The sequence below is a fragment of the Caretta caretta genome, chromosome 9, assembly GCF_965140235.1.
Source record: "Caretta caretta isolate rCarCar2 chromosome 9, rCarCar1.hap1, whole genome shotgun sequence".
Lineage (NCBI taxonomy): Eukaryota > Metazoa > Chordata > Testudines > Cheloniidae > Caretta > Caretta caretta.
Window position 1 is genome coordinate 49,313,123 of NC_134214.1, and position 24,072 is coordinate 49,337,194.

Genomic DNA, 24,072 nt, shown 5'->3' on the forward strand with positions numbered 1-24,072 from the left:
CCCCTGGATTACCCCTGTTCCAGCACCTCTGATGGAGAGCCACCCCCTCTGTACAGATTGGGAGGCCGACAGCAACTAAGATGGATGGCCCAGAGTAGGGCAGGCAGTGTGCCTGCCTGCTAACATGGTGCAGCTGTGCACAGATGGGGAGGCGAGTCCCACTCTACGCATGTGTGGCTACACCTGGCCCCCTTGCTCATACTCCCCCAGCCAGTGCAGTGCTGGGCTGTCCCCATGGATACTCCCTTGCCTGATTGTAGTCCAAGCTAGTTTAATTGGTGCCTAGGCCTTTGATAAGCTGGCCCATGAAGCACATTCCAATGTGCCATTCACTTGGGCTTTGCCTTATTTCTGAACTGACTTCAAGCTCTTGTGCTGGCATTCAACACCCCTGCTGTGTTCATCTGAGCTGAAGCTGGGGTTCCAAGTGATGCAAGCATCTCCTATCACTCTGATAGTCATACCCCACAGGGAGGGGCCAAGGAGCAAGGAGGTGTCCTTTGCACAGAACACTCCTCTGACCAGCACTGTACTAAAACATTTCTGCAGTCAGCAGGCTGTTTGGCCTTGCACCTGCATAGGGCCATGGTGTATATGGGAGGCACCGTGTGGGTTTTTTGCCAGAGGACTGGATTTGCTCCTTTAGTGCGTTCTTGAATATGACATAGCACATGTCTTGAAATATTGAAACTCCTGGAGAGTAGCAGCGTGTCAGTGCTTTGTGTGTGCCTCCATGTGGCACAGACTCCACCATTCTGTCTGAGATGGCCTGAGATGTCTTTTTTTATGAGATTACAGGTTTGGTTAGTGAAGGTGATGTAATCTACTTAGACTTCTGTACAGCGATTCACTTGGTACCACACAACTTTTTGATTGAAAAACGAGAGTGATATAAAATTAACATGGCACACATCTAATGGATTAAAAACTTGCTAACTGATAGGTCCTAAAATGCGATTATGAACAGGGAATCATGGAATGAGTGTGTTTCTAACGGAGTCCACTGGGATTGGTTCTTGGCCCTATGCTATTTAACATTTTTATTGATGTCCTGAAAAAAAACATAAAATCATCATTGATAAGGTTTTCAGACAACACAAAGATTGGAGGGGTGGTAAATAATTTAGAGGACAGATCACTGACACAGAGCGATCTATAACACGATCCAGTGGCTGGAAGTTTAGGATAGACAAATTCAGACTGGAAATAAGGCATACATTTTCAACAGTGGGAGTAATTAACCAGTGGAACGATTTGGTGCATCTGCTTTAGGGATTATTTTGGGGAAGCTTTCTGACCTTTATTCTACAGGAGGCCAGACTAGATGATCACAATGATCCCTTCTGGCCTTGGAATCTATGAATCTATGGATTGCTTCTTAACCTGGGTAAAGCCAAACAATATGCATTTTAATATGGCTAAATGTAAATGTACATGTCTAGGAACAAAGAATGTAGGCCAAAATGACAGGATGGTGGTTCTCCTGAGAAGCAGTGACTCTGAAAAAGATTTGGGGGTCATGGTGGCTAATCAGGTGAACATGAGCCCCCAGTGTGACGCTGTGGCCAAAACAGCTAATGCAATCCTTGGATGCATAAACAGGGGAATCTAAAATAGGAATTGTGCAAGGTTATTTTCCCTCTGTATTTGGCACAGTTCTGGTGTCCACAGTTCAAGAAGGATGTTGATAAATTGGAGAGGGTTTCGAGTTGAGCTATTAGAATAATTAAAGGATTAGTAAACACGTGTGATCACAGTGGTCCCTTCTGGCCATACGAATCCTTCCAGAGGAGCCCGCCAACACTAGTACCTAGTGACGGGGAAGGGGCACTGCTGAACAATATAAAACCCCACTGGCTGAGCATGGCGTGGAAAAGCCTTTCCCTACAACAGCAGGCTGGCCAGCACGTGAATTTCAGTTGTAGAAAGAAGACTCCTTTCTTTGTACTAGATCATTTGATTATGCTATGAGGTGGCTCTGAACTGCAAACAGCAATTGCTCTGTACTGATGTTCCAGTGACTTCTATTCTTCTTGCAGAATAATGGCCAGTAAGAAGAAGGAGATAATACTGCAGGTCAGTAATAGAGGTCCATGCTACAAATACATTTCAGAACTGATGATATGGTACCTTTTATACTTGCTGTCAGTACTGTGGGGTAGATTTGGCCTGAGTTACTCCAGCTTCTGCTTGGAAAGTGATGGTGCAGGGTCCCAGCTGAGGCAAGTCTTCCTTGAGGGAGCAAAGGGTGGGAGAGGTGGGGAGGCTGCAGCAAATCAGAACAGGCCCCGAAGTGGGTGTTTTTAAAGGATGTAGCAGGGTCATTTACAATAAGGGATTGTGGTAATTCAGCCGCTGCCACCGGGACCTCTGTGGAAGTCTGAACACCATTCACAGCTGCTCTTTCAAGAAGGTGCTTTCAAGTCCTATTCTATGTTACATTTTGATTTCCTTAGGGTCGTCACCATGTAAAAAGAATTGTGCAGGGAATCTGTCTAGAAAATCTTCCTGTACTGAGAGCCAAAGCAGTAGGAGAACTCTGAAGAAGAGCCACTCCTATAAAGGGTGCAGAAAGGAGTAGGTGGGGTTCATTCCAGTGATGACACTCAGCTGGAGTTTGGCTTCCCTAAGAAAACTGAGAAACTTCTACCCCTTCTAGCTTAGTCTTTCAAAGAATATTGAGTAGGTGTAGGGAGGTGGTATTACCTCTGCACATAGCATGTATGAGACTATTGCATATAGTTTTGGTGTCCACACTTTAGAAAAGATGTTGGAGAATTTGAGAAGGTTGAAAGAAGAGCTACAAGAAAGATTCTAGGTTTGGAAAATCTGCCTGATACTGAGAGACTGAAGGAGCTCAGTTTACTGAACTGATGGAAGAAAACGTTAAGAGGTGAATTGCTCATAATCAATGAATACATATGTGAGGAGGAGATTTCTGATACCAGACAGGTCTTGACTCACACAGACAAAAGCATAAGAAGATCCAATAGGTGGAAGTTGAAGGTAGGAAAACTCAAATTGGAAATAAGGTGCAATTTTTTAACTGTGGATACCTACTCACTGGAACATATTACCAAGGACAAGGTGGATTGTCCATCACCTGGAGACTTTTAATTGTGGTCATCTGTTTTTCTAACTCTTCTGTAGTACAACCACAAGTACTGGGCTTGATGCAGGAATTGCTGGGTGAAATTCTGGCCTGTATCATGCAGGGGTTTAGAGTAAATGGTCCCCTCTGGCCTCAAAATCTAAGTTAATAACTATAAGGAGGTTATTTTAGTGCCACAAGATCTGTCTCTGTTCTACACTCTGGTCTGAAACCAGACTGTGTGTGATCCAGGCTATCAGCAGTCAGCATGTGGTCTTAGAGGACAGTTGCCAGTACTTTTTCCACTATTTTGACTTAAGGAGAGGGTTAGAGACAAGAACAGTAGTTCGACAGATTGGCTGTGTTATGTGTTGGCTTCTTAAGTTAAGTCCCAGACAGACTGCGAAGAGCTACAAAAGGATCTCACAAATCTGGGTGACTGGGCAACAAAATGGCAGATGAAATTTAATGTTGATAAATGCAAAGTAATGCACATTGGAAAACATAATCCTAAATATACATATACAATGATGGGGTCTAAATTAGCTGTTACCACTCAAGAAAGAGATCTTGGAGTTATTGTGGATAGTTCTCTGAAATCATCCACTCAATATGCAGCGGCAGTCAAGAAAGTGAACAGAATGTTGGGAATCATCAAGAAAGGGATAGATAATAAGACAGAAAATATCATATTGCCTCTGTGTAAATCCATGGTACGCCCACACCTTGAATACTGCGTGCAGATGTGGTTGCTCCATCTCAAAAAAGATATATTGGAATTGGAAAAGGTTCAGAAAAGGACAACAAAAATGATTAGGCGTATAAAACAGCATCCATATGAGAAGAGATTAATAAGCCTGGGACTTTTCAGCTTGGAAAAGAGGCAACTAAGGGGGGATATAATAGAGGTCTATAAAATCATGAATGGTATACAGAAAGTAAATAAGGATGTGTTATTTACTCCTCCTCATAATACAAGAACAAAGGGCTACCAAATGAAATTAATAGGTAGCAGGTTTAAAACAAATATAAGGAAGTATTTTTTCATGCAACGCACTGTCAACCTGTGGAACTCCTCGCCAGAGGGTGTTGTGAAGGCCAATACTATAATGAGGTTCAAAAGGGAGCTAGATAGATTCATGGAAGATAGGTCCCTCAATGGCTATTAGCCTGGATGGGCAGGAATGGTGTCCCTAGCCTCTGTTTTCCAGAAGCTGGGATTGGGTGACAGGGCATGGATCACTTGATGATAATCTGTCTGTTCATTGCCTTTGGGGCACCCGCCATTGGCCACTGTCAGAGGACAGGATACTGGGTTTGATGGACCTTTGGTCTGACCCAGTATGGCCATTCTTATGTTCTACTATGTACTATTATTAATTATTATTAATTATTATTCTCTCCTGCTGGTAATAGCTCACCTTACCTCATCACTCTCGTTACAGTGTGTATAGTAACACTCATTGTTTCATGTTCTCTGTGTATATAAATCTCCCCACTGTATTTTCCACTGCATGCATCCGATGAAGTGATGTAACTCACGAAAGCTTATGCTCAAATAAATTTGTTAGTTTCTAAGGTGTCACAAGTACTTCTTTTCTTTTTGTGGATACAGACTAACACGGCTGCTGCTCTGAAACATCCCATCTTTGTTTCCACAGTGCCAAATGGACTTTAAAAAAATGGAGTTGATCTGATACCAATGTGTATTCATCTGCATATGGCTCACTAGCCACAGTGAAGGCAGGCACTTCCTTGAGCATCTCAAAAAACACAATGTTAAGAACTGAATTTAAAATTCAACCCATAACGGCATAATCTTTACTGATGCAGGAAGGGTGACCCTAATATAAATCCTGCTGTCCAGTGGCCAAAGTGAACAGTCAAATATTAAGTTCTAGTGGTATTACTGAGGCACTGATGGTGGGTCTAGGGTAAAAGTGGAATAGGGCATTTGCTTTGGTAGGACCTTGATGTTTCTGAAATGAAACAATTACTTGTTTTAAACAACTAAAAGTGGAAAGTACTCTTAGAAAAGTATGTGAATTTTTAAAATCACACGCATAAATCTTGCATGGTACATCACAAAACTTTGTACCCCTTTTGCATGAAAACTATAATACCCACCAAGTTCAAAATTCATACACAACATATGCAGGATCCCTGGGGTCCCACAGAGATCAGTTCTTGGCCCTATGCTATTTAACATTATTATGAATGACCTGAAAGAAAAATGTAAAATTATCACTGATGAAGTTTGCAGACACAAAAATTGTGGGAATGGTAAATAGTGATGAGGACAGGTCAGTGATACAGAGTGATCTGGATCAGGTAGTAAACTGGGCGCAAGCAAGCAATACACATTTTAATATAGCTACATGTAAATGTATACCTCTATGAATAAAGAAGGTAGGCCATACTTACAGGATGGGGGACACTATGCTGGGAAGCAGTGACTCTGAAAAAGATCTGGGGTTGATGGTGGATAACCAGCTGAATATGAGCTGCCAGTGTGATGCTGTGGCCAAAAGAGCTAATGGGATCCTGGGATACATAAACAGGGGAAACTTGAGAGTAGGAGTAGAGAGGTTATTTTATCTCTGTATTTGGGATTGGTGCAACTGCTGCTGGAATCCTGTGTCCAGTTCTGGTGTCCACAATTCAAGAAAGATATTGATAAACTGAAATGGGTGCAGAGAAGAGCCACAAGAATGATGAAAGGATTAGAAAACATGCCTTATGGTGATAGACTCAAGGAGCTTAATCTGTTCAGTTTAACAAAAAGAAGGTTGAATGGGTGACTTGATTATAGTCTATAAGCACCTACATGGGGAACAAATATTTAATATCACGCTCTTCAGTCCTGCAGAAAAAGGTCTAACATGATCCAATGGCTGGAAGTTGAAGCTAGACAAATTCAAACTGGAAATAAGGCATCAATTTTTAATGGTGAGAGTAATTAACCACTGGAACAATTTACCAAGGGTCACGGTAGATTCTGCATCACTGGCAATTTTTTGATCAAGACTGGATGTTGTTCTGAATATATGCTCTAGGAATGATTGTGGGGAAGTTCTATGTCCTGTATTGTCCAGGAGGTCAGACTAGACGATCACAGTGATCCCTTCTGGCCTGAGAATCTACGAATATCCCGTCTTTGAAGTTCACACCCTGTTTTTCTCCTCAAGTCTTCTAGCTCTACTTTTCAAAAATGGATATTTTCTACTTAACTTACAAGAAAACCACCCAAATAAAACGGATAAATTTAATCAGTGGTGATGTTTGGTTGGCTGGGAAGATGCCTGACTGTGGAAATAGTTCCCTCTATTCGACATTGGTGAGGCCTCATCTGGAGTACTGTGTCCAGTTTTGGGCTCCACACTACAAGAAGGATATGGATAAATTGGAGAGAGTCCAGCGAAGGGCAACAAAAATGATTAGGGGTCTGGAACACATGAGTTATGAGGAGAGGCTGAGGGAACTGGGATTGTTTAGTCTGCAGAAGAGAAGAATGAGGGGGGATTTGATAGCTGCTTTCAACTACCTGAGAGGTAGTTCCAGAGAGGATGGTTCTAGACTATTCTCAGTGGTGGAAGAGGACAGGACAAGGAGTAATGGTCTCAAGTTGCAGTGGGGGAGGTTTAGGTTGGATATTAGGAAAAACTTTTTCACTAGGAGGGTGGTGAAACACTGGAATGCGTTGCCTAGGGAGGTGGTGGAATCTCCTTCCTTAGAAGTTTTTAAGGTCAGGCTTGACAAAGCCTTGGCTGGGATGATTTAATTGGGGATGGGTCCTGCTTTTGAGCAGGGGGTTGGACTAGATGACCTCCTGAGGTCCCTTCCAACCCTGATATTCTATGATTCTAAATAGCAGCCCCAGTCCAGGAACAAGCAGCTTTCAGGGGCTTGGTAAAATAGGGTTTGCTTGGTTGTCAGCAGGGTTTGAAACTGGGACCTTCTGCTGCACAGCTCTGACTTCTACCACTCATACTGAAGAAGTAACGTGCTACTTAATAACAGTATATTAGGCTTTTATTCTCTTACTTGAATCAGTCACGAAAGGAATGGTGAGATTCAAGAATTTTAGTTCCATTCCAAATTCTGGAAGGTAGTGTGCACTGGAGGTCACAGTCCTTCTTCTTCTATTCCACTTTTACCCCACCCCTCCAGCTTTTCCCTGTCTTGTCTCTTCCTCCACAACTCCCCCTACCCACCCCACTTCTTCAACCCAGTCCTAATCTTCTTGCCCATCTTACCTCAGTTTATTCCTTCGGACTTCTTATCCAAGTCCCAATTTCACCCCACTGCACCCCAGGTTCTTGTCCCACTCTCTGTCCCCAGCCAGTCCCAGTTTCTCTCCATCCTCCAGCTCGTAATCCAGTCGATCTCCCCCCATCCCACATCTCTGTCCCCTCCCACTGGCTCCCAGTCCTAGTCTTCCTCCTCCCAGTCCCAGTTTTACCCCACTCCAGGCTTCTTGTCCTAATCTGCTCATTTTGCTACTGCCTCGGGTCCGGTCCTTGTCCCACCTGCATTCAAATCAGGCAGCATCCTCTTCCACAGGCCAGCAGGAGGAGCACTGAAAGCACTGGAGAGAATCTTCATGCTTTCAGTTTCTGTGCTTGGTGCCACACTGGCCTGTAGCAATTGCAAGCAAAGGCCTGTTCAGCCCCTGCAGCCTTAGGCTGGAGCATGCTCTCTACAGATGGAATCTTCAGAGCATTCAGTTGTCACACTAACAAGTCTTCAGTGAGCGTGTGCAAACTGAGATTTTGCAAACTGGCCAAATTTGGGCGTTTTTGTTTTTTAAACCAAGAAAGCAAAAGGTACATCCCTGCTAAATTTCAAGCCCTTGCTGCAAAGCATGGATGCACTAGATCATCTCAACAAAACAACTATACAAATTTTGTAACAGGGACAAAATATATTTTTTCCTAATCTCATTTGTGGAAACTTGATAAATAAATAAATAAATAAATAAATAAGAGTGTGAGGCAGACCTACCTGGCAAAGAAAATTTCCAGCTCCACCTATAATTTCTGTGTAAAGGAAAGGCCTGTGTCATTTCTACTGAATGTAGCTTCAAAAACCAAGAAAATTCTCACAAACCAAGAACTTCCCATCAAAGAAACAAACAAGCAACACCCAGTGAGGGTTGCCTAAAAGGAACATCCACCCAAACCCATAAAAGCCAAGAAGTGTCTAGGTAGATTATCCTCCTTCAACATATGTTACCACCACACATTACGTTCACCATTTTCACTGACAGACGCTGCCTTTCTATAAGTCCCATACCGCATGTACAGTAACATAATACACATTACATTCCTCGCAATTACACTATAATACAGATCCTTAATGCTGACTTCATACTTCTCCATGGGGAAATTTTCACTGGTGCCTACCAGACACACATGCCCATGTGCTCTTTTCTAGCTCTGGGGTTCTTGAATTGTGTTCCACGTGGTCTGCAGAGAGCTGGATGATCACATGGTGCTGGTTTGGCCATATTTTCAGCTGCTACTATGTTAAAGGACAATTGTAAGCACGTGACTTTCCACATAATTAACAGCTATCATTGCGGCATGGTGTTGTGTGATCAAGAAGGGGAAGAGGGGGCTGGACAGGTCTGAATGAGAGGGTGGATTGTCCACTAGCTCTGCCTTAAAATCTGGCATGGCAGAACCCTGCCCAATGACCTTTCCTTTTGAAGAGACAGTGGCTGGGGTTCTGCTCCCCTCTCAGAGAGACAAGGGCCAGATTCCCTTAGGAGCAGTAGAAGTACCCACTTCCCCTGTCAGAAAGGCAGTAGTGGCAAGAGTACCCCCATCCTGGTACGTCTGCCAGCACCCACATATATCTACCCACATATATCTTGAAGGGAGGAGATGAGACAGCTGTGCTCTTTCCCTCCTACCACACACCCAGAGTCCTGCTGGGGGGTTCGGGTACTCCAGAACAGTGTGTCTTGGTATTAACATCCCATTGGGTATTGTAAGAGACCCTTTGATACTGAGTATTATAGTCAGAACCTTTCTTCCAGCTGTTCCTGTGTCATGGTTTGCTGTGACTTGTTTAAATATAAAAGTGAAACTGTTTTGTGGTAAAATAAACAGTTATCGCATATTGCTATCTATTACTCTTCACACTTACCATGTATATTTTTTAATTTACCCCAGGTTACTGTCAATAACCAGGAGCTTTGGGAGGAAATGCTGGGTTTCAAAGGACTGATAGGTAAGGACTGAGCAAACATTTCAGATCACTTGCATTTAATTTCAAAACAAACACTCAGGACCAGCAAAGTATTGAAATGAAGGTGTGCCACTTTCCTTGTAAGGCAGGGGAGTAGGAAACAAACAGAGTGATATAAAATGAACATGGTTGAGATGTCTTTAGGTCATCCTGGTCCCCTTGCCCATGCAGCATTGGTAGCTGCTGTAGATACTCAGTTGCTGTGTCTTGCCTGAAATGACTTTACCACTTTGCTTGAGATTTTGCTCCACAATCTGCTAGACATCATTTTTGAGGATCCTTCATGATACTTCACCTGAAATTGCTCTTACTCAGGTTAATCTAACAACTCTATCTATACCCCTTTCAGTCTGTCAGGGAGAAACCTGCCCCAGGAATTGACTCTAGTTAGAGCAATGACTCTAGGCAGAGGTTACACACTCCTGCTGTTTGCAACAGCTTCCCCAAAACTAGCAGCAATACAAACATTTCTGCAAAGTTTCTTGTCATAACACAGTAATCAACTTAAGCTTGCAATGACTGAGACTGTCCGTGCTTCAGCTTTCAACCAGTATCACTTGTAGATGCCTAACCTCCTCAGAGTTAGCCTGAGTAGCGGCTAGCCCAAAGGATGCATATTTAGGAGAGTTCATTCCTTATCTGAGACTGTAACTTGAGAAAGTGGCACCAGTTAACTTAACTTAAATAATTAAATAAAATAACTTAAATAATTTTTTAAACCAATTTTAGTGAAATTGGTGCAAAAGGCTGGATAGACACTCTTATTTTGTTTAAGAGGCTTGCTCAGATTAATTTAAATCTGTTACTAATTGGCATAAGATGGTGGTCCTACCTTTTCAGTCCTGTGGGCTGGATGCTAGTTTGGGGGCACCTCTGTGGCCACATACAGAATTAAATGCTCTACAAAATGGAGTCCTCCATTTGGCATGACCTCACGCATACATTGTATGTGAGGTCATGGTGCATGGAGGATGCGTTTTGTTCTACAAAGTGGCATCCTCCATGAAGAGTGACCTTGCACATAGGACGCTATTTTGTAGAGCAGGTCTGCTGGGGGACAGACACATCTGCGGTCCAGATGGTATTGTTCTGCAGGCTGGATCCAGTCCATGGGTCATCACTTGGACCACCCTCAGTGTGTGCATATGTAATCCACACACCTCCTGGGTGTGGTGTTGTCCCATCTAGTGGCACTGAGACCACTTAGAAAGAGAGAGAGAAGAATGAGTGTGCTCTACAGTCTTAGCTAACAGCTAGTTGGCTTTTAGCTCATGCGGTAGAGGCTGATGCACTGAGGTCCCAAGTTCGATCCTACCCGCTGATGACTGGGGTCTGTTGGCGTTACACATACATACCTTTTGCACTGGCTTAACTAAATTAATTTAAAATCGTACCTTTCGTTAAACCAATGCAACTTTTTTTTCTATAGCAGGCCTTAGTTTTACCAGCCTAGCTGATGTCATTCCAGCATGGGAATTGCACCCCTTCAGCTGGAACGCAGTGCTGCAGCAGGACAGCAGAGTCTGAATGTCAAAGGGGAGAAAACACTCAGCTGCCTCTACTGAGGTTCAATGAGAAGGTGTATATATTTGGGAGTGTAACAGGAACCTATCCAGTCTGGCTCCAGGCCCATCTGATGCCTCAGGTTCCCCTCACCTGCAGCATGGATTGATTGCTGAGATGATTTAGCTCCCGGGCCATACCCCCAAAAGTCTGCCCTTTTCAGAGTACCAAAGTCCAGGCAAACACAACACTGAAGAGTCTTCCACCCCAGTCATCAGCTGGTCCCATCCCTTCCTTCTTGAGGGTCTGTTTTCTCTTCCACCTCTGCCCTGCCCCTGGGCTCTCCTCAGCCTCTCAATCTTCCCCTGGCTGGTAGGGGTTACTGCAGCACCTCATTAGATGGCAGTATAAACAGCCGCTCAGTCCTCCCCTTACTAGCAAGTTGCTGCACCCCTTTATAGGGGGAATCCATACCCGCTTTCTACTATAGGTTACCACCCTGGGAACCCTAAACAACTGGGCTTTCTGCCCCTTTGTAGTCTCAACCACCCCGTTGCTCCTTCCCAACCCCTCTTCCTGTACTCTCAGCCCTTCCATATATCATCCTACTATTCTATAGAGCTCTGACTCCCACAGCTGTTCTTCTTGGAGTCCCTCTCTGACTGAGCCACGAGTGCTCTCGTTTTCCCATCAGGGCTGCTCTTAACCACATGTTCACTTTGTTATATGACTTCGCCCATTTCCTTGACCTGGGGGATAGCTATGCTTACAACAGGTGCAGCTTAGCCCCAGCCCCCTTAAAGGGTCAGCACACCCTGTAACAGTGAGTAATGTCCAGAGCAGGTGCTGCCCTCTATTATCAGAAGTGCTAATTATAGGGAAGGACACTGGTTTTCTTATTTAAATGGACAAATTATTTCTAGTAATGTTTTAACCTTCTTGGTCCCAGGATATTAGAGAGATAAGACGGGTGAGGTAATTTATTTTATTGAACCAGAAATTGGTCCAATACAAACTATTACCTCACCCACCTTGTCTCACTAAATTATTTCTATTGATTTCAGCCAGACCCTATTGTAAAAGATAAAAACAAGGCGGGAGAGTTAAGGTTGATTTCCTGAATTTCTGAGGGCTTGCTGTTTCAACTTTAATGTTGTCCAAGAGCTATTTTTCCTTACAGAATCTGTATGTGTTGAGTCAACATGTGCGTGTGTATGTGTGTGTGAAGATTAATAATGTTCTGAAAGTGCTGCTGTCATACACAAGATTTTTCAGAGGCCAAATTGCACAGCATTAATAGAGCAAACAAACAGAGCTCTTTGGTATACACATCCCTTTTGCATAACCTTTTTTAAGGAACAGGAACAAACCAAATAATTAAAGTTTGCCTGTCAGCTCAACTTTCATCAGTTTACCAACTCATGGCCGTAATCTGACTTGTCAGTATCTTTTTAGGTACTGTGCTTGTTCTTCCCATGCCACTACTCTTCCCTGCTTTCCTGTGTTGCTTTTTATGTCTTATGAACAAACAATATTTGAGCCTACAACAAGCAGTCTTTTCTAATAATTTATCTGGGTGTGGAACACCTGACCCACACTTCTAGACTGAAAGTGAATTGTGTGATTTTGCTTCCTGGCCATCTGCATTTGGAAATTTCCCCCTTTCACTGCCCAAGTGACCCTGCATAATCTGAAATTAGTACAATCAAAATGGAGTGAAAAGCTGGACTGACCAAGTTCTTTGTATGTGCTTGTCCTCAGTATTTCTGAACTGTCCCCATCCTGTCATTGCATAACCCTACTGACACAGCTTCTCCTTTGTGTAGTTGTTGATGTGTATCAAGGCTGGTGTGGTCCATGTAGAACAGTCGTGAACCTTTTCAGAAAAATAAGGAATGAGCTTGGTGATGACCTCCTGCATTTTGCCGTGGTAAGATGCAATTCAGAATAGTGTCTGCTTCAGAAGTACCAAATCACCTACGGAATCAACAGACAAGGAAATGCTGAAGCCACTTGTCCTTGCAATAGGCAGCAAATGTGTGCATAAGACAGGAGTTCTTACGCATACATGTAGTCCCACTGATTTCCTGGGGCTAGTTATGGGAGGATGGGGAAACTTACATGGATACAAATTGCAGGGCCAGGCCTATTACTGTTCTATTCAGTTCTTATTCCTTCTCCAAATGGAAAGATTTTTTTTAAAACACACATTTTCTTTATAAATGTATTAGAATTGCATTATACAATACTGAACATCTCAAATCTGAGCCTAAAGTGAGAAGCAACAATATCACCAGTGAGGAAAACATGTATCCCATTTTGAACAATGGGAGAGACTACATTTTAATATAAATTAAGAAACAGTACTCAATAATATAACATTGTTACCCTGTCTTCCCTCTCACAGACATACAGCTATGCTGTAGGAACACTACATTTGCAAAGTGAAGCACTCATAAGTTGAGAAATGCTGAAGTTAAGGATGTGTGTGCAACCTTAACTCAGCCCCTTGTGGGTATGCATTCCAATGGACTCTCTAATTACATTCCAAATATAAAATCTTCCTTTTAGAAGTTAGTTAAGGTACATGCCTATCATATCACTTACAAACTCAGGCACTGAAAAGCAAGGACATGAATAGGTCAGAACCTCAAACCTTACACTGTGCACAAACACTTTTTTCTTATTATGCATAAAGAAATGGATAATTTGTCTCAACACATCTTTAATTCTGACTAATGGGCTTTTGGTTTTATGTATTTTATCATATTTGGAAGTATAAGCAATGCTAATCAACATGGTCTTATTCACGCCTAATCAATCACATTTGGTATTGTTCTTTGACGACAAGTTTGACTCACCAAGGTAACTGTGGTGATATAATATACTTAGATTTCTGTAAACATTTGACTTAGTACCGCACAACATTCTGATTAACAACCTAGCACTATAGAGAATCAATATGGTGCATATTAAATAGCTCAGCTGGCTGAATAGCTCTCAAAATATGATTGCTAATAGGGACAATGAGTGGGGGTGTTTCCAGTGGGGTCCCATAGGGATTGGGATTAAAAATCAGATATGCCAATCATCCCTTATATGCCCATGTGTGGCTGTGCCTTCCTTTCAGTCATTAAAACATTTAAAAGTTATTTAAAAATGCAAGTAAGCTAATTCGGAGGCTGGATGTACATCTTATAGGGGATAATTTTAAAAATGGTGCTTAGCACCTTTATTAAAGAACGATGGTGTTTGCACAGTGAACAAATTGGTAGTGACATTTAAAATAAGAGCTTAATATAAGCAATGTATATATCTAAAAACATATTTTAGAACCTTTTCCAAACCCTCACACTAATAGGGCAAAAATATTTCTCAACACTTTTTAAAATGGTTACTTTTCTACAATGTAAAATTTTGATACAGCCAAATTATTTGTTTTACGTTTTATTTAGGCTGAAGTAGATTCCATTGATGCTCTAGAGAACTACAGAGGAAAATGTGAACCTACCTTTCTGTTTTATGCAGTAAGTTAAAATATTTTAAAATTGGACACAATAATAAACCTTACCAGTTGAAACAATCACTTTCTTCCAAAGATGCCTTGTTTGCATTTTTGATCTCCAGCTCCTGGATATATATTCCATCTCTTTCATTCACTTTGCTAATCAGTTTGGTGCCAAAATCCTATCCTGAATGCAACCTGATTTATCTATCCCAAATGCTGCCATGCATGATAGTCGTTTTATTTTCTGTGTGTCTGTCTAGGTATTTATAATGTACCCACCATCTGGACTATATCATTATCATATCCAATCAGTTATTATCTTTTGAACACTCTGTCCTAAGTTGCTTTCCAGAGCAGCTGTAAATAATCCAATTACAATGTTATTTTATTAATAAATAACTGAACAAGAGAGATATTAAGATATACTGTACAGGTGAGGGGAAATAAATGTGTAATTGAATTTTGAAATGGGATGAAGAACTGATGATTCAGAGAGATATAGGAGGGCTGTTCCCCAGGACTACAGAATTTGCCATATTCATATTGGATCAGGACCAAGGTCCAGTTAAGCTGGTGTCATTTCTCCACCATTGTCCAGGATGAGCTGCATCAGAGGGAGGTGTTAGAATGCTCCTAATGGCAGTTATAGAATAACCTGCCCATAGGGCAAGTTTCTTCCTATCCCTCATCAGTCAGGGTTGACTCTTGCCCTGAAGCATGAAGGTGTGTATCCCTTCTTTAAAAGGACAAAATCACCCTCTTAATGTAAGAGTGGATGGTCTCATTCTCCATCTGAATGTTCTTTCTGAATCCTGGCCTCCATGATATCCTGTGCAATGAGCCCCACAGGCCACTTATTAAAACCCCACATAGTTGAGAATCAGGGCCTTGTCTTTAAATCTCCTCAAGTGTCCCCTTGTCTGTGCCTAGTGAGAGAGTAACTTGGAGCACCTGTTTCACCTTGTCTTGTTACTCATGGCCTTCCATCCATTACTATGTGAAATGGTTCAAGCTGCTCCCAGAGAACATCTGCTTCCCTCCTCTTTAGTTCATTCACAAATGGCAAGAACCCTACCATAGAGCATCTCACTGACTTGTACCTACAGCCATGCTGAGGGCCCAGGGCAGCACTATTTGTGCTCAGGCCATAACTGAAGATGGACAATGGGGGTGAAGAACCAGGGTTGCAGGAGTCTTTTGTCATCTGCCAATAGGCAATACATGTCTCAATTATATCATGAGAATGTGTGCTCACTGGCTATTGACGTGTATCTAAAAGGTGTCACTTGAGCAGTGTTAGCATCTCTCTTCTATCTCCCTAGTGCTGGACAGTCCGAGTAGCTGAGGTCAGATGAGTGGAGACAGGCACTTGGAAAGCTTGTGCAGATGATGGTAAACTGGAGTATGGTGTTGTATACACAGCATGTTAACAGAACAGAACTTTTCCCTATTCCCACAGGCTGAATGGCTCACCCTGAGGGAATAGAGATGCTGCCCTCATTTCCTGGCACCGTAGGAAAGAGGGCTCTCTGGCAGAACACCTTCCTGGCCTGGAGCTGAGTAAGCTCTGTCCCTGGGGAGTGGGGGTGGTACTCAGGACCTCCCAATCATCCCCAACAGGAAGGGTGCTGACTGTGATCTGCCACAACGTGGATTGATTTAAAGCAAAACAATTTAAATCACTTATTTAAATAATTATTTGAATCCACAAGCAGGAAACTGATTTAAATAATCGATTTCAATTGTGGTTTACATTTGTAGTTTTTAGTTATTTTCCTAGGGAAAGGTTGATTCTCTTTGGCTGGTGACAATTCAAACATGTTGATTTGCAACGAAATATAGTCCTTATACTAAGTTTGCAAAAAGAAAAGGAGTACTTGTGGCACCTTGGAGACTAACCAAGTACTCCTTTTCTTTTTGCAAATACAGACTAACACAGCTGTTACTCTGAATACTAAGTTTGGTACTTCTTTTTGCTAGCCAAGATGATACAAGTATCTATACACATTATTTAAACAATTATATAACTTAATTTACATTTATTCACCCTCTTAACTTCCCCATTTTTATTATCTTAGAAAATTGTGAATGATGCATTTCTTATTTATTAGACGATGATTAATTTTTTACTTGTGATTTGTGTTAAGCTCTATTTGGATAGAAATTCAGATTCAGTTACAAATGGACTCAGACAGCATTAAAGGTTTTGTTATTAAATAAAGTTACCTTAAAACTGCTGAATACATAGGAAAAAGTTTATCAAAACACGTTTGTCCTGTAAAACTGAATTATTAAAGAAAGTATTATCTGTACTTAACTGAACTGATTGTTTCTGGTCATCATGTCCTATTCAAGATTTTAGAAATAGTAGATCTCATCCTCTCACCCTAGTTTATATTTATAGATGTGGGGGGCAGGGAACGGGGAAACAAGCTTGCATGCTTTTCCAATTCCTGTTTGGTTTCTTAACTTTGAACTGAACTAGATGCATAAACTGAAATGAAGAAAGCATTCTCTCTTCACCTACAGAAGAGGCTACTGTCGTTAAAAGCTGGTTTGGCACTTCATCAAACTCTGGTTCCAGGTGCCTAGTCAGTGTCTTCCAGTTTTGTGTTTTGATTTTCTTTAAAATTTGGCAGCAAACATGTACTGCTTACTATTATGTTTTTTATTTAATTTAACTGATTTTACTAGCGTATAAGAAATTTAGGCCTTAGCATTAGTTGTCATTTCAATTTTAATTTTAAATAGGTTTATTTAAAAAAAAAACTATCTGCATTTAATTTAATGGAAAATCCAATTTTAATGGATTTTTATCCACCCAGGTATGCTAGCAGTGTGCCCCATGGTCTTTTGGAAGAACCCAGGACCAGAAAGCCCAGGGGAAACATTGTTTTGCTCTTTACTCAACAAACCTAACATGATGGAACCCGCTGGGCATGTTGTAGTCCAAATCAGCATGTTTACCGACTACATACATGTTGCTCGAGCAGGTTTCTAAACATAGAACACACAGCACCACTAGAGGACTCACAAGCTATTTAAAGGGATACTATCAAATTCCTGTACACTGTAGCAAGACTCGTTCATGCCACCCCTCAGCTCCTGGCACAGATGTGTAATGGCTTAATGGTTGAGTCTGACCACTGGGTTACCTGTGCTGTTGTAAGTTCAAGGAAAATCTTGCAGGGCCCTTATACTTATTAGGGGTGTTACATCATTTCTTCTTGTTCTGGCCAGGGCCAGCTTGCACACCCTTCCCCCTCATCTGCCTCAGCAAATAGAAAGGGATCAGGTTGGAAGCAATGTATCCCCCACCTAGACAAGAAAATCTGACCGTATCTCCTCCCCTTAGAGTAATACCCAGCACCACTCCATGCAGCTGATGAGTTCTAGGTAGCTCCTCCATGGATGTCAGTGCATCAAGTACTGAGTGGCTTTTTCCTGATTCAGCCTTTCTCCTCTAATAAAATAAATCAATGCTCATGCTTCTAAATAACTAACTGCTTTCACCTACCACTTCCCGTTCAGTTTTGGTGGAGGTATTTTTTTCAAGTAACTAAATTAAACCTGGATTTTGCCATAATTAATACTGTCCTCAAAATAAAAATTGATTTTAGCATTTCAACTGCTTTAGTGGGAGTAATAAAAATAAACAACATTGTCACCAGTAAGCATATCATCTGATTGATTGCCTTGTAATACCTTTCAGGGAGGAGAATTTGTAGCTGTTGTAAGAGGAGCCAATGCACCACTGTTACAGAAAATGATCCTGGACCAGCTGGAGGCAGAAAGGAAGGTTTTAGAACAAGGAGCAGAACGTGTAGTGGTAATCAGGGCTCTCAATATATTGGCATGTTGTCACAAGAAAGGTTCCCTTCCTCCTCATAAAGCTGTCCCTGGTAGAGAGCACATGAGAATTATCTACCTTGGCCAAGGGTATAATAAGCACACCCACTGCAACATCCACCAGTTCTGTCATCCTCCAGAAGCTGTTTCTAGAGTTGGGCTCCAGCTCACAGAATGAAGCTGACATTTCAGACATGGTCATGATGGGCTTTTTTAAACCTATTTGCACATCTGTGGTGGTGTGTATAAACCCCACTCAGGCCAAGAAGGGGTTAACTAGCTCTGTTAGCCCCAGCTGATTACATCTGGAGAGTCTGTCAGGCCCAGGGAAGAGTTTAAAGGAAGGAGTTTAGAGGTTTGGGGAACAAGAGACTCAGGAGTGGTCTGGAGGTAAAGCTCTGTGGGCAGGGCCTGGCAGAGGGAGAACTGTGCGAAAGCTACAGGAGTAGTGTTAACTCCTGTGGTGAACCTTGAAAAAGAAGCATGACTCCAGGGGGAAGCTTGGGGAGATGCTGCTTTGGAAGCAGGGTGAGACTGAAGATGTGTTGAGTACCAGTATTGTGTTGGACACTACTTGTTTGGGACATAGTTCCACCCCTTTCGGGCTATCAATCATGGGACCTGGCCATAGGGCCAAGTCACCACCATACCAGACTACTGAAGTCCTAAGGACCCAAGTAGAGTTTCCTAAATGCTGGGTCACGCCACAAGTGGGTGCTCTGGGATGGTGACTGCAGAGATGGGAAGAGGGTTTGCTGAGAGACTGTGAGCTTTAGAAAAAGTTGTACAAATCAGCAAAATTGCAGGAAGAGAGCCAAGAAACCATATATGCAAATGTCACATAATGGAGGATTAAGGATAGACAGGAGGGGAAAACGAGATAAAATCAATCAGTGTAAGAAAGGGCACCAAAACCTTGCCCCAAATAGACAGCCCAGACAACTGTGTGGGAGGTGTGGACATGACTGTAAAAACAGATAATAGCCAGCATGTTGGGGAAAGTGCAGAGTCTGCCGGAAGTACAAACAGTGCAGGCAGAAGAACATGGTAAATACAGTGAAGGAATCTAGTGTTGAGACCTTGTACATTGCTCCCATACAGGAGTTGTCATAGGAGATCCTCAAAGGAGAGGCCTGAGCCAATCCCCTTTGAGGAATTGTGCTGGTGTCACTGTAGACCTAGCTAGCTCCACCACTTGCTTATTAGTATTCCCTTTATTTTGGCACATCCCCTGAGCTGTTTATTTCCCAAGAGCAAGACTCTTGAATGGATGGTATTGTTAATGAATGAGAAATAACTCTGTCTGCAACTCTGCTACTCAAAAGATAGCCTCACATGAGACATGCAGAGCGGGAGGTGTGTTTCTCAGGAAACTACATTTCTTGGGTTTATTGTACCTCTTGCCTGGGAAGTTGGGCTTGTGTGACCAGATTTTGCTTCTTGTCTCCTACTGGTTTTTATTGGCGGCGCTTCCTTCTCTCATGATTGAGGAACAAACAGGGAGGTTTGGGCAGCTAGTTCCTTAGTTGCACGCTTTGCACCTATGGAGAACCCTGCTGCACAGCCCAGTGACTAAGGCTGGTCATTGCGGAACAGTCTTACCTTGAAAACAGCAAGAAGCAAATGGATCCAGTCCAGCTTTCTGCTGTGGCATATTGGGGCGTTTATGATTGGCACATGTATGGAGTGTGATAGGTCACTAAGTGTGGTGTGAATCCTACAATCACTGCTCATTCATGTGTTCTCACTGCTAGATTAAGGATGAAGCCCTCTCCAAGGAAGGAGAAGATGCCACCATCATTCAGGAAGAATAGGAAGATTAGTTGGGTAAGTAAACCTGCCACAATGAGGGAGCACAGTGCTTCCAGCCCCACTCCACCCCCCAGCCCTGCCCCACCCCATTCAGCCCTGGTCCACCTTCAGGCCAGATCTTCCCCCAACCCCACACCACCCTATGCTCCTCTGTGCCCCCAGACCAGCTACGCCCTCATTCCCTCTCTGCCCCCAACTCCTCCCCCATCCCCAGTTCTGCCCCCAGCTCTACCTTCAGCCCAGGCTCCTCTGCTGAGGAAGCCATGGCTGCACAGTAATGGAGGGGCGCAACTGGAAAAGTTTGCATACCACTGCCCTTGTGGACAGTTATGGGCTAGCCTCCTTCTAGAGGAAATGTCTTCCTAACACACGGCCAGGTAGCATGTACCCAGTGGCATGGCAGTTTAAGATCCCACTTTACATTTTAATAAATCATATCAAATGTAACTGTAGGTGTTCCTATTAGCCCTATAAATCCTCTTTTGAATCCTACCCAGTTCCAGGCCACTAGAACATGCAGCATCAATGAGCTCCACATGCTTACTATGCACCACGTAAAGCCATATTTCCTTTTATCACTATAAAATTTGCTCTGTCAGTTTCATTGACTATCCCCCTGTTCTTCTCTAACAAGAGAGGATGAACAAAGCCACCTTCTCTACTTTCTTCATCCTATTCATTACTCTGTAAGCCTCTATCATAGCCCCTCCTATTTGTCTCCTTTTTTAACCAGTCTTTCCATTTTGTCCCCTGTTCCTGCTACATCCTTCTTCAAATGGGTGACCACAATAGCACACAGCATCCAAGTGAGGGTGTACCAGTGAGCTATATCATGACACTAAAATATTCTCTGTATTATTTTCCATTTCTTGAGCATTTAACATGTTTTGACTGCTGCTTGGCATTAAGCAGAGCTCTTCATCAATCTGTTGTGGCAAGATGGCCAATTTTAGGCTGGTGGGTTCTACACTTTTCTTGGCGGGGAGCTAAGATGCCCCCCTTTTCCCCTGCTCTTGGGTGCCAAGGACCCCACTACTACCTCAGGAAGGTGGTAGAGGAGAGAAGCAGGGGAGGGGTCTGGGTTTGCTCCTCACTCTGAGTCCCAGCCCCTCTGAACCCCTGTGGGTTTCTTACCCTCACCCCCCTTAAGTGGGGTTACCCTCAGTCCTTAGATGCTGGAGGGAAGGGAGTCTCCCTGTCCTGCTGGGCAGGGTCTCCCTTACTTCAATTCTCAGGTCTTCCAAATTTTACACCACACCTCCAAGCTCCAATTCTTTCTCCTTCCTCCCCTGTCTGCCTGATGCAAAGGGGGTGGGGGGGGATTAGGTTCCTAACAGGGCCTTAATTGACTGCAGGTGCTCCAATTAACCTGCAGCCACCTTCCCTAGTCTATAGGGAACCACACCTTAATTAGCCTTGAGCTTCTATATTTCCCCTCTAGCACTCTCCCATTGTATCACACTGTTCAGAGTGATGCCCAGGTATTGCCCATAAGTAGGAACAGGTCATTTACTCTCTAGTGTGCATTACTTTGCATTTGTCAGGATTGAATTTCATCTGCACAGAGCAGTGAGAGTATAAGACACTTTCCTTCTACTACACCTTGTTAATTGATGCAAAGACCAAAATTAATCTTGCACTGTTTGGTTGTACAGATCTGTTTGAAGTTGCTATAAGTTGTTTAAATGTTTTTTTTGCACATTATTAATTTTTTTCTCCTTAGTAGATTAATGTGCCCCTAATCTTCTTGGACTGCTCTTTCAATTATCCTACTGAGGCGGAGGAGGAATTTTAGAGATGTCTTTTTGCCTTTTATACATGCTGCTTCTATATACTGTGCTGCTTTTGATCCTCCCTCTGAAGATATTTGCACACAACTAATGTGTTTATGAACTGGCATTAATGAAGAAATTCAATGTCTGATATTTCTTGCTCTGTTTTTTCTTTGGCACACTACATGTTGGGTCAGATCCTACAGCCTATGCAAGAGCTCTGGAAGACCTCTGAGGCAGTGGAGATAGCATGATTCCCTCTTGCCAGGGAAGCCCAGAGCAGAGAGACTATGCAGGTCTCTAAAGTTCCTCAGAGGTTTTTCTAGTCTTGACTCCCTCTAAGCAGCATAGTGTTGCCCACCACAGCTCTCCCCCCACACAATTGCACTGTGTGGTTGGGTGGAGTCAACAGCTCTGTGACAAAGTGCACTCCCTGTTCAAAACACCAGTGGAGGTCCAGGCAAAGGTGAAAGTAAGCTGGTACGGTCTGGTATGGCGTACCAGCAAGAGCCGGTACACAGCTGACTGTACTGGGAGAGCGCAGCTTCTGCAGGCTGGTGATTTAAAGGGCCCTGGGGATTTAAAGGCCCTGCCCCCTGCTCAGGACTCCAGCGTACCAGTAAGTCCTATAAGTTACTTTCAGCCCTGGGTCCAGGAGATGTCACTTCTCTCACCTCCAACAGAAACACTATGCAAAGGATTGTTATGCAGCTCAGGATCTGGCCCTTTGTCTTTACTAACCTGTGACATGGCAACCCAAAGGGCCTCACCTAGAGAATTCTTTAAAAAACAAAACCAAAGCTTTGCACTCCAAGTGGCTTCCCTGCTTTGCCCGAGGCTGAGTCCAAGCATAAACCACTTGGGTTTATGATGATGCTATCTGTATTGCAATAGCACCAGATGTCCCAGTCATGGACCAGGACCCCCGGTGCAAACACACATCTGTGGATTGTCTATACTAACATTTGCAATCCTGTTTGTTAATTCAGGTTAATTAGCAATCCAGCTCCAGTCTAGACAAACCCTAAGGTCTCTCTACACTCATTTGCATCAAAATAACTTATTGGGTTTTAATTCACACCTTCAGTTATTTCTGTGCAAGTCTGTGTGTGGATGCTTTTATTATGGCACAAAAGCACTGGGAACAAAAATCAAAATCAGGGCACCCTATCTGCTGCTATTTGTGTCCTGGGCAAATGCAGCTCTGTGCTCTCTCATGGACTTTACTTCAGTTCTTGGTTTCCCTTCATCTAACAAATCTCTGGTTATTCTTTGTGAATGGAAACACCTAGCATACACCATCAGTAAGCGGCACCATCCCTGGGGCCTTGCACAGGGAAGCAAATGAAGAGCTACAGCAACATGTGGGACAAGGAAGATGAGGATGTGATCTCTCTCTCTCTCCTAGATGTTTGCATCAAAGAAACTTTCTGACATTACTTTGAATGGAGATAGGCGCCACTTCAGCGGCACCCAATGAAGCCCTGTCCCCTTTCTGACTTGGAGCCAGGTTTTCAAGAGAGACCAGAACACGGGTTTCCCAAGGGGAGCAGAGGCCTTTTGAAAGTTAGGGACAATGAAAGTACATATCTAAAATAAACAAACTGATCAAACCAACAGAAAGGGCTAATTCACAAGAGGATAAGGACAGCATGGCACCTGCACACCAGCAGGGGAGAAAAACTCAGTCTGGGGTATAAACTTCAAAGAATATATTTCAAAGGTTCACTGCTCCTTAAAAAGAAGGGGAGAGAACCCCTTAGTTCATCATGTAGGGGACTTAGGGAACTCGGAGTCTGTGAATGTTAAGTCTCATGGCCAGAAGGGCTAGAGATACTGGTAGCTTTATGTAAGTGAGAAAAGGGATTGCAACTTGCTAGGATAAAGTTGTAGTCGCTAGAAAGTGGGTTTGGTTTGGAACCAGATGTGTCCCAGATCTCAGATGTATCACTTTAATTGGTGTTCTTTGTTAATAAAATTATTCTTAGTTTTACAATAAATAATTGTAGTGCGGTTTTGTTAAAGTGATATGTGCGTCCAGGATGGTGTGTGCTCTGTCTTTCTGGAGGCAGCGAACTTAATTTCTGTAACTGTCCATTGAGAGGGACTGGACACTGAGATATTTCTGCGGAACTGGGGTTCACTATTACCTGCAAGGCAAGATTTAACTGGCAGAGTCTCAAGGGGTTTTCTGGTGAGGTGGACAGACTTGTGTGCTGGAGAGCCGACACATAATCTAGTCTCCAGCAAAGCTAACACTTGCTAAATCAGATGGATAACAC

The 24,072-nt window shown here is 43.0% G+C and overlaps 1 protein-coding gene across 1 annotated transcript in view; it reads left to right on the forward strand.

Annotated features, from left to right (window-relative positions):
- Positions 1–23,793, forward strand: part of NME9 (NME/NM23 family member 9) — a 43,300-nt gene extending 19,507 nt beyond the window's left edge. The window contains exons 2-8 of the mRNA XM_048864860.2: positions 2,040–2,076; positions 9,271–9,328; positions 12,676–12,779; positions 14,305–14,376; positions 18,070–18,186; positions 19,961–20,033; positions 21,742–23,793. Coding sequence (XP_048720817.2) covers positions 2,044–2,076; positions 9,271–9,328; positions 12,676–12,779; positions 14,305–14,376; positions 18,070–18,186; positions 19,961–20,020 — 444 coding nt within the window. The 5' untranslated portion in view covers positions 2,040–2,043 and the 3' untranslated portion in view covers positions 20,021–20,033; positions 21,742–23,793. The remainder of the gene's footprint in view (positions 1–2,039; positions 2,077–9,270; positions 9,329–12,675; positions 12,780–14,304; positions 14,377–18,069; positions 18,187–19,960; positions 20,034–21,741) is intronic.
- The last annotated feature ends 279 nt before the right edge of the window (positions 23,794–24,072 follow it).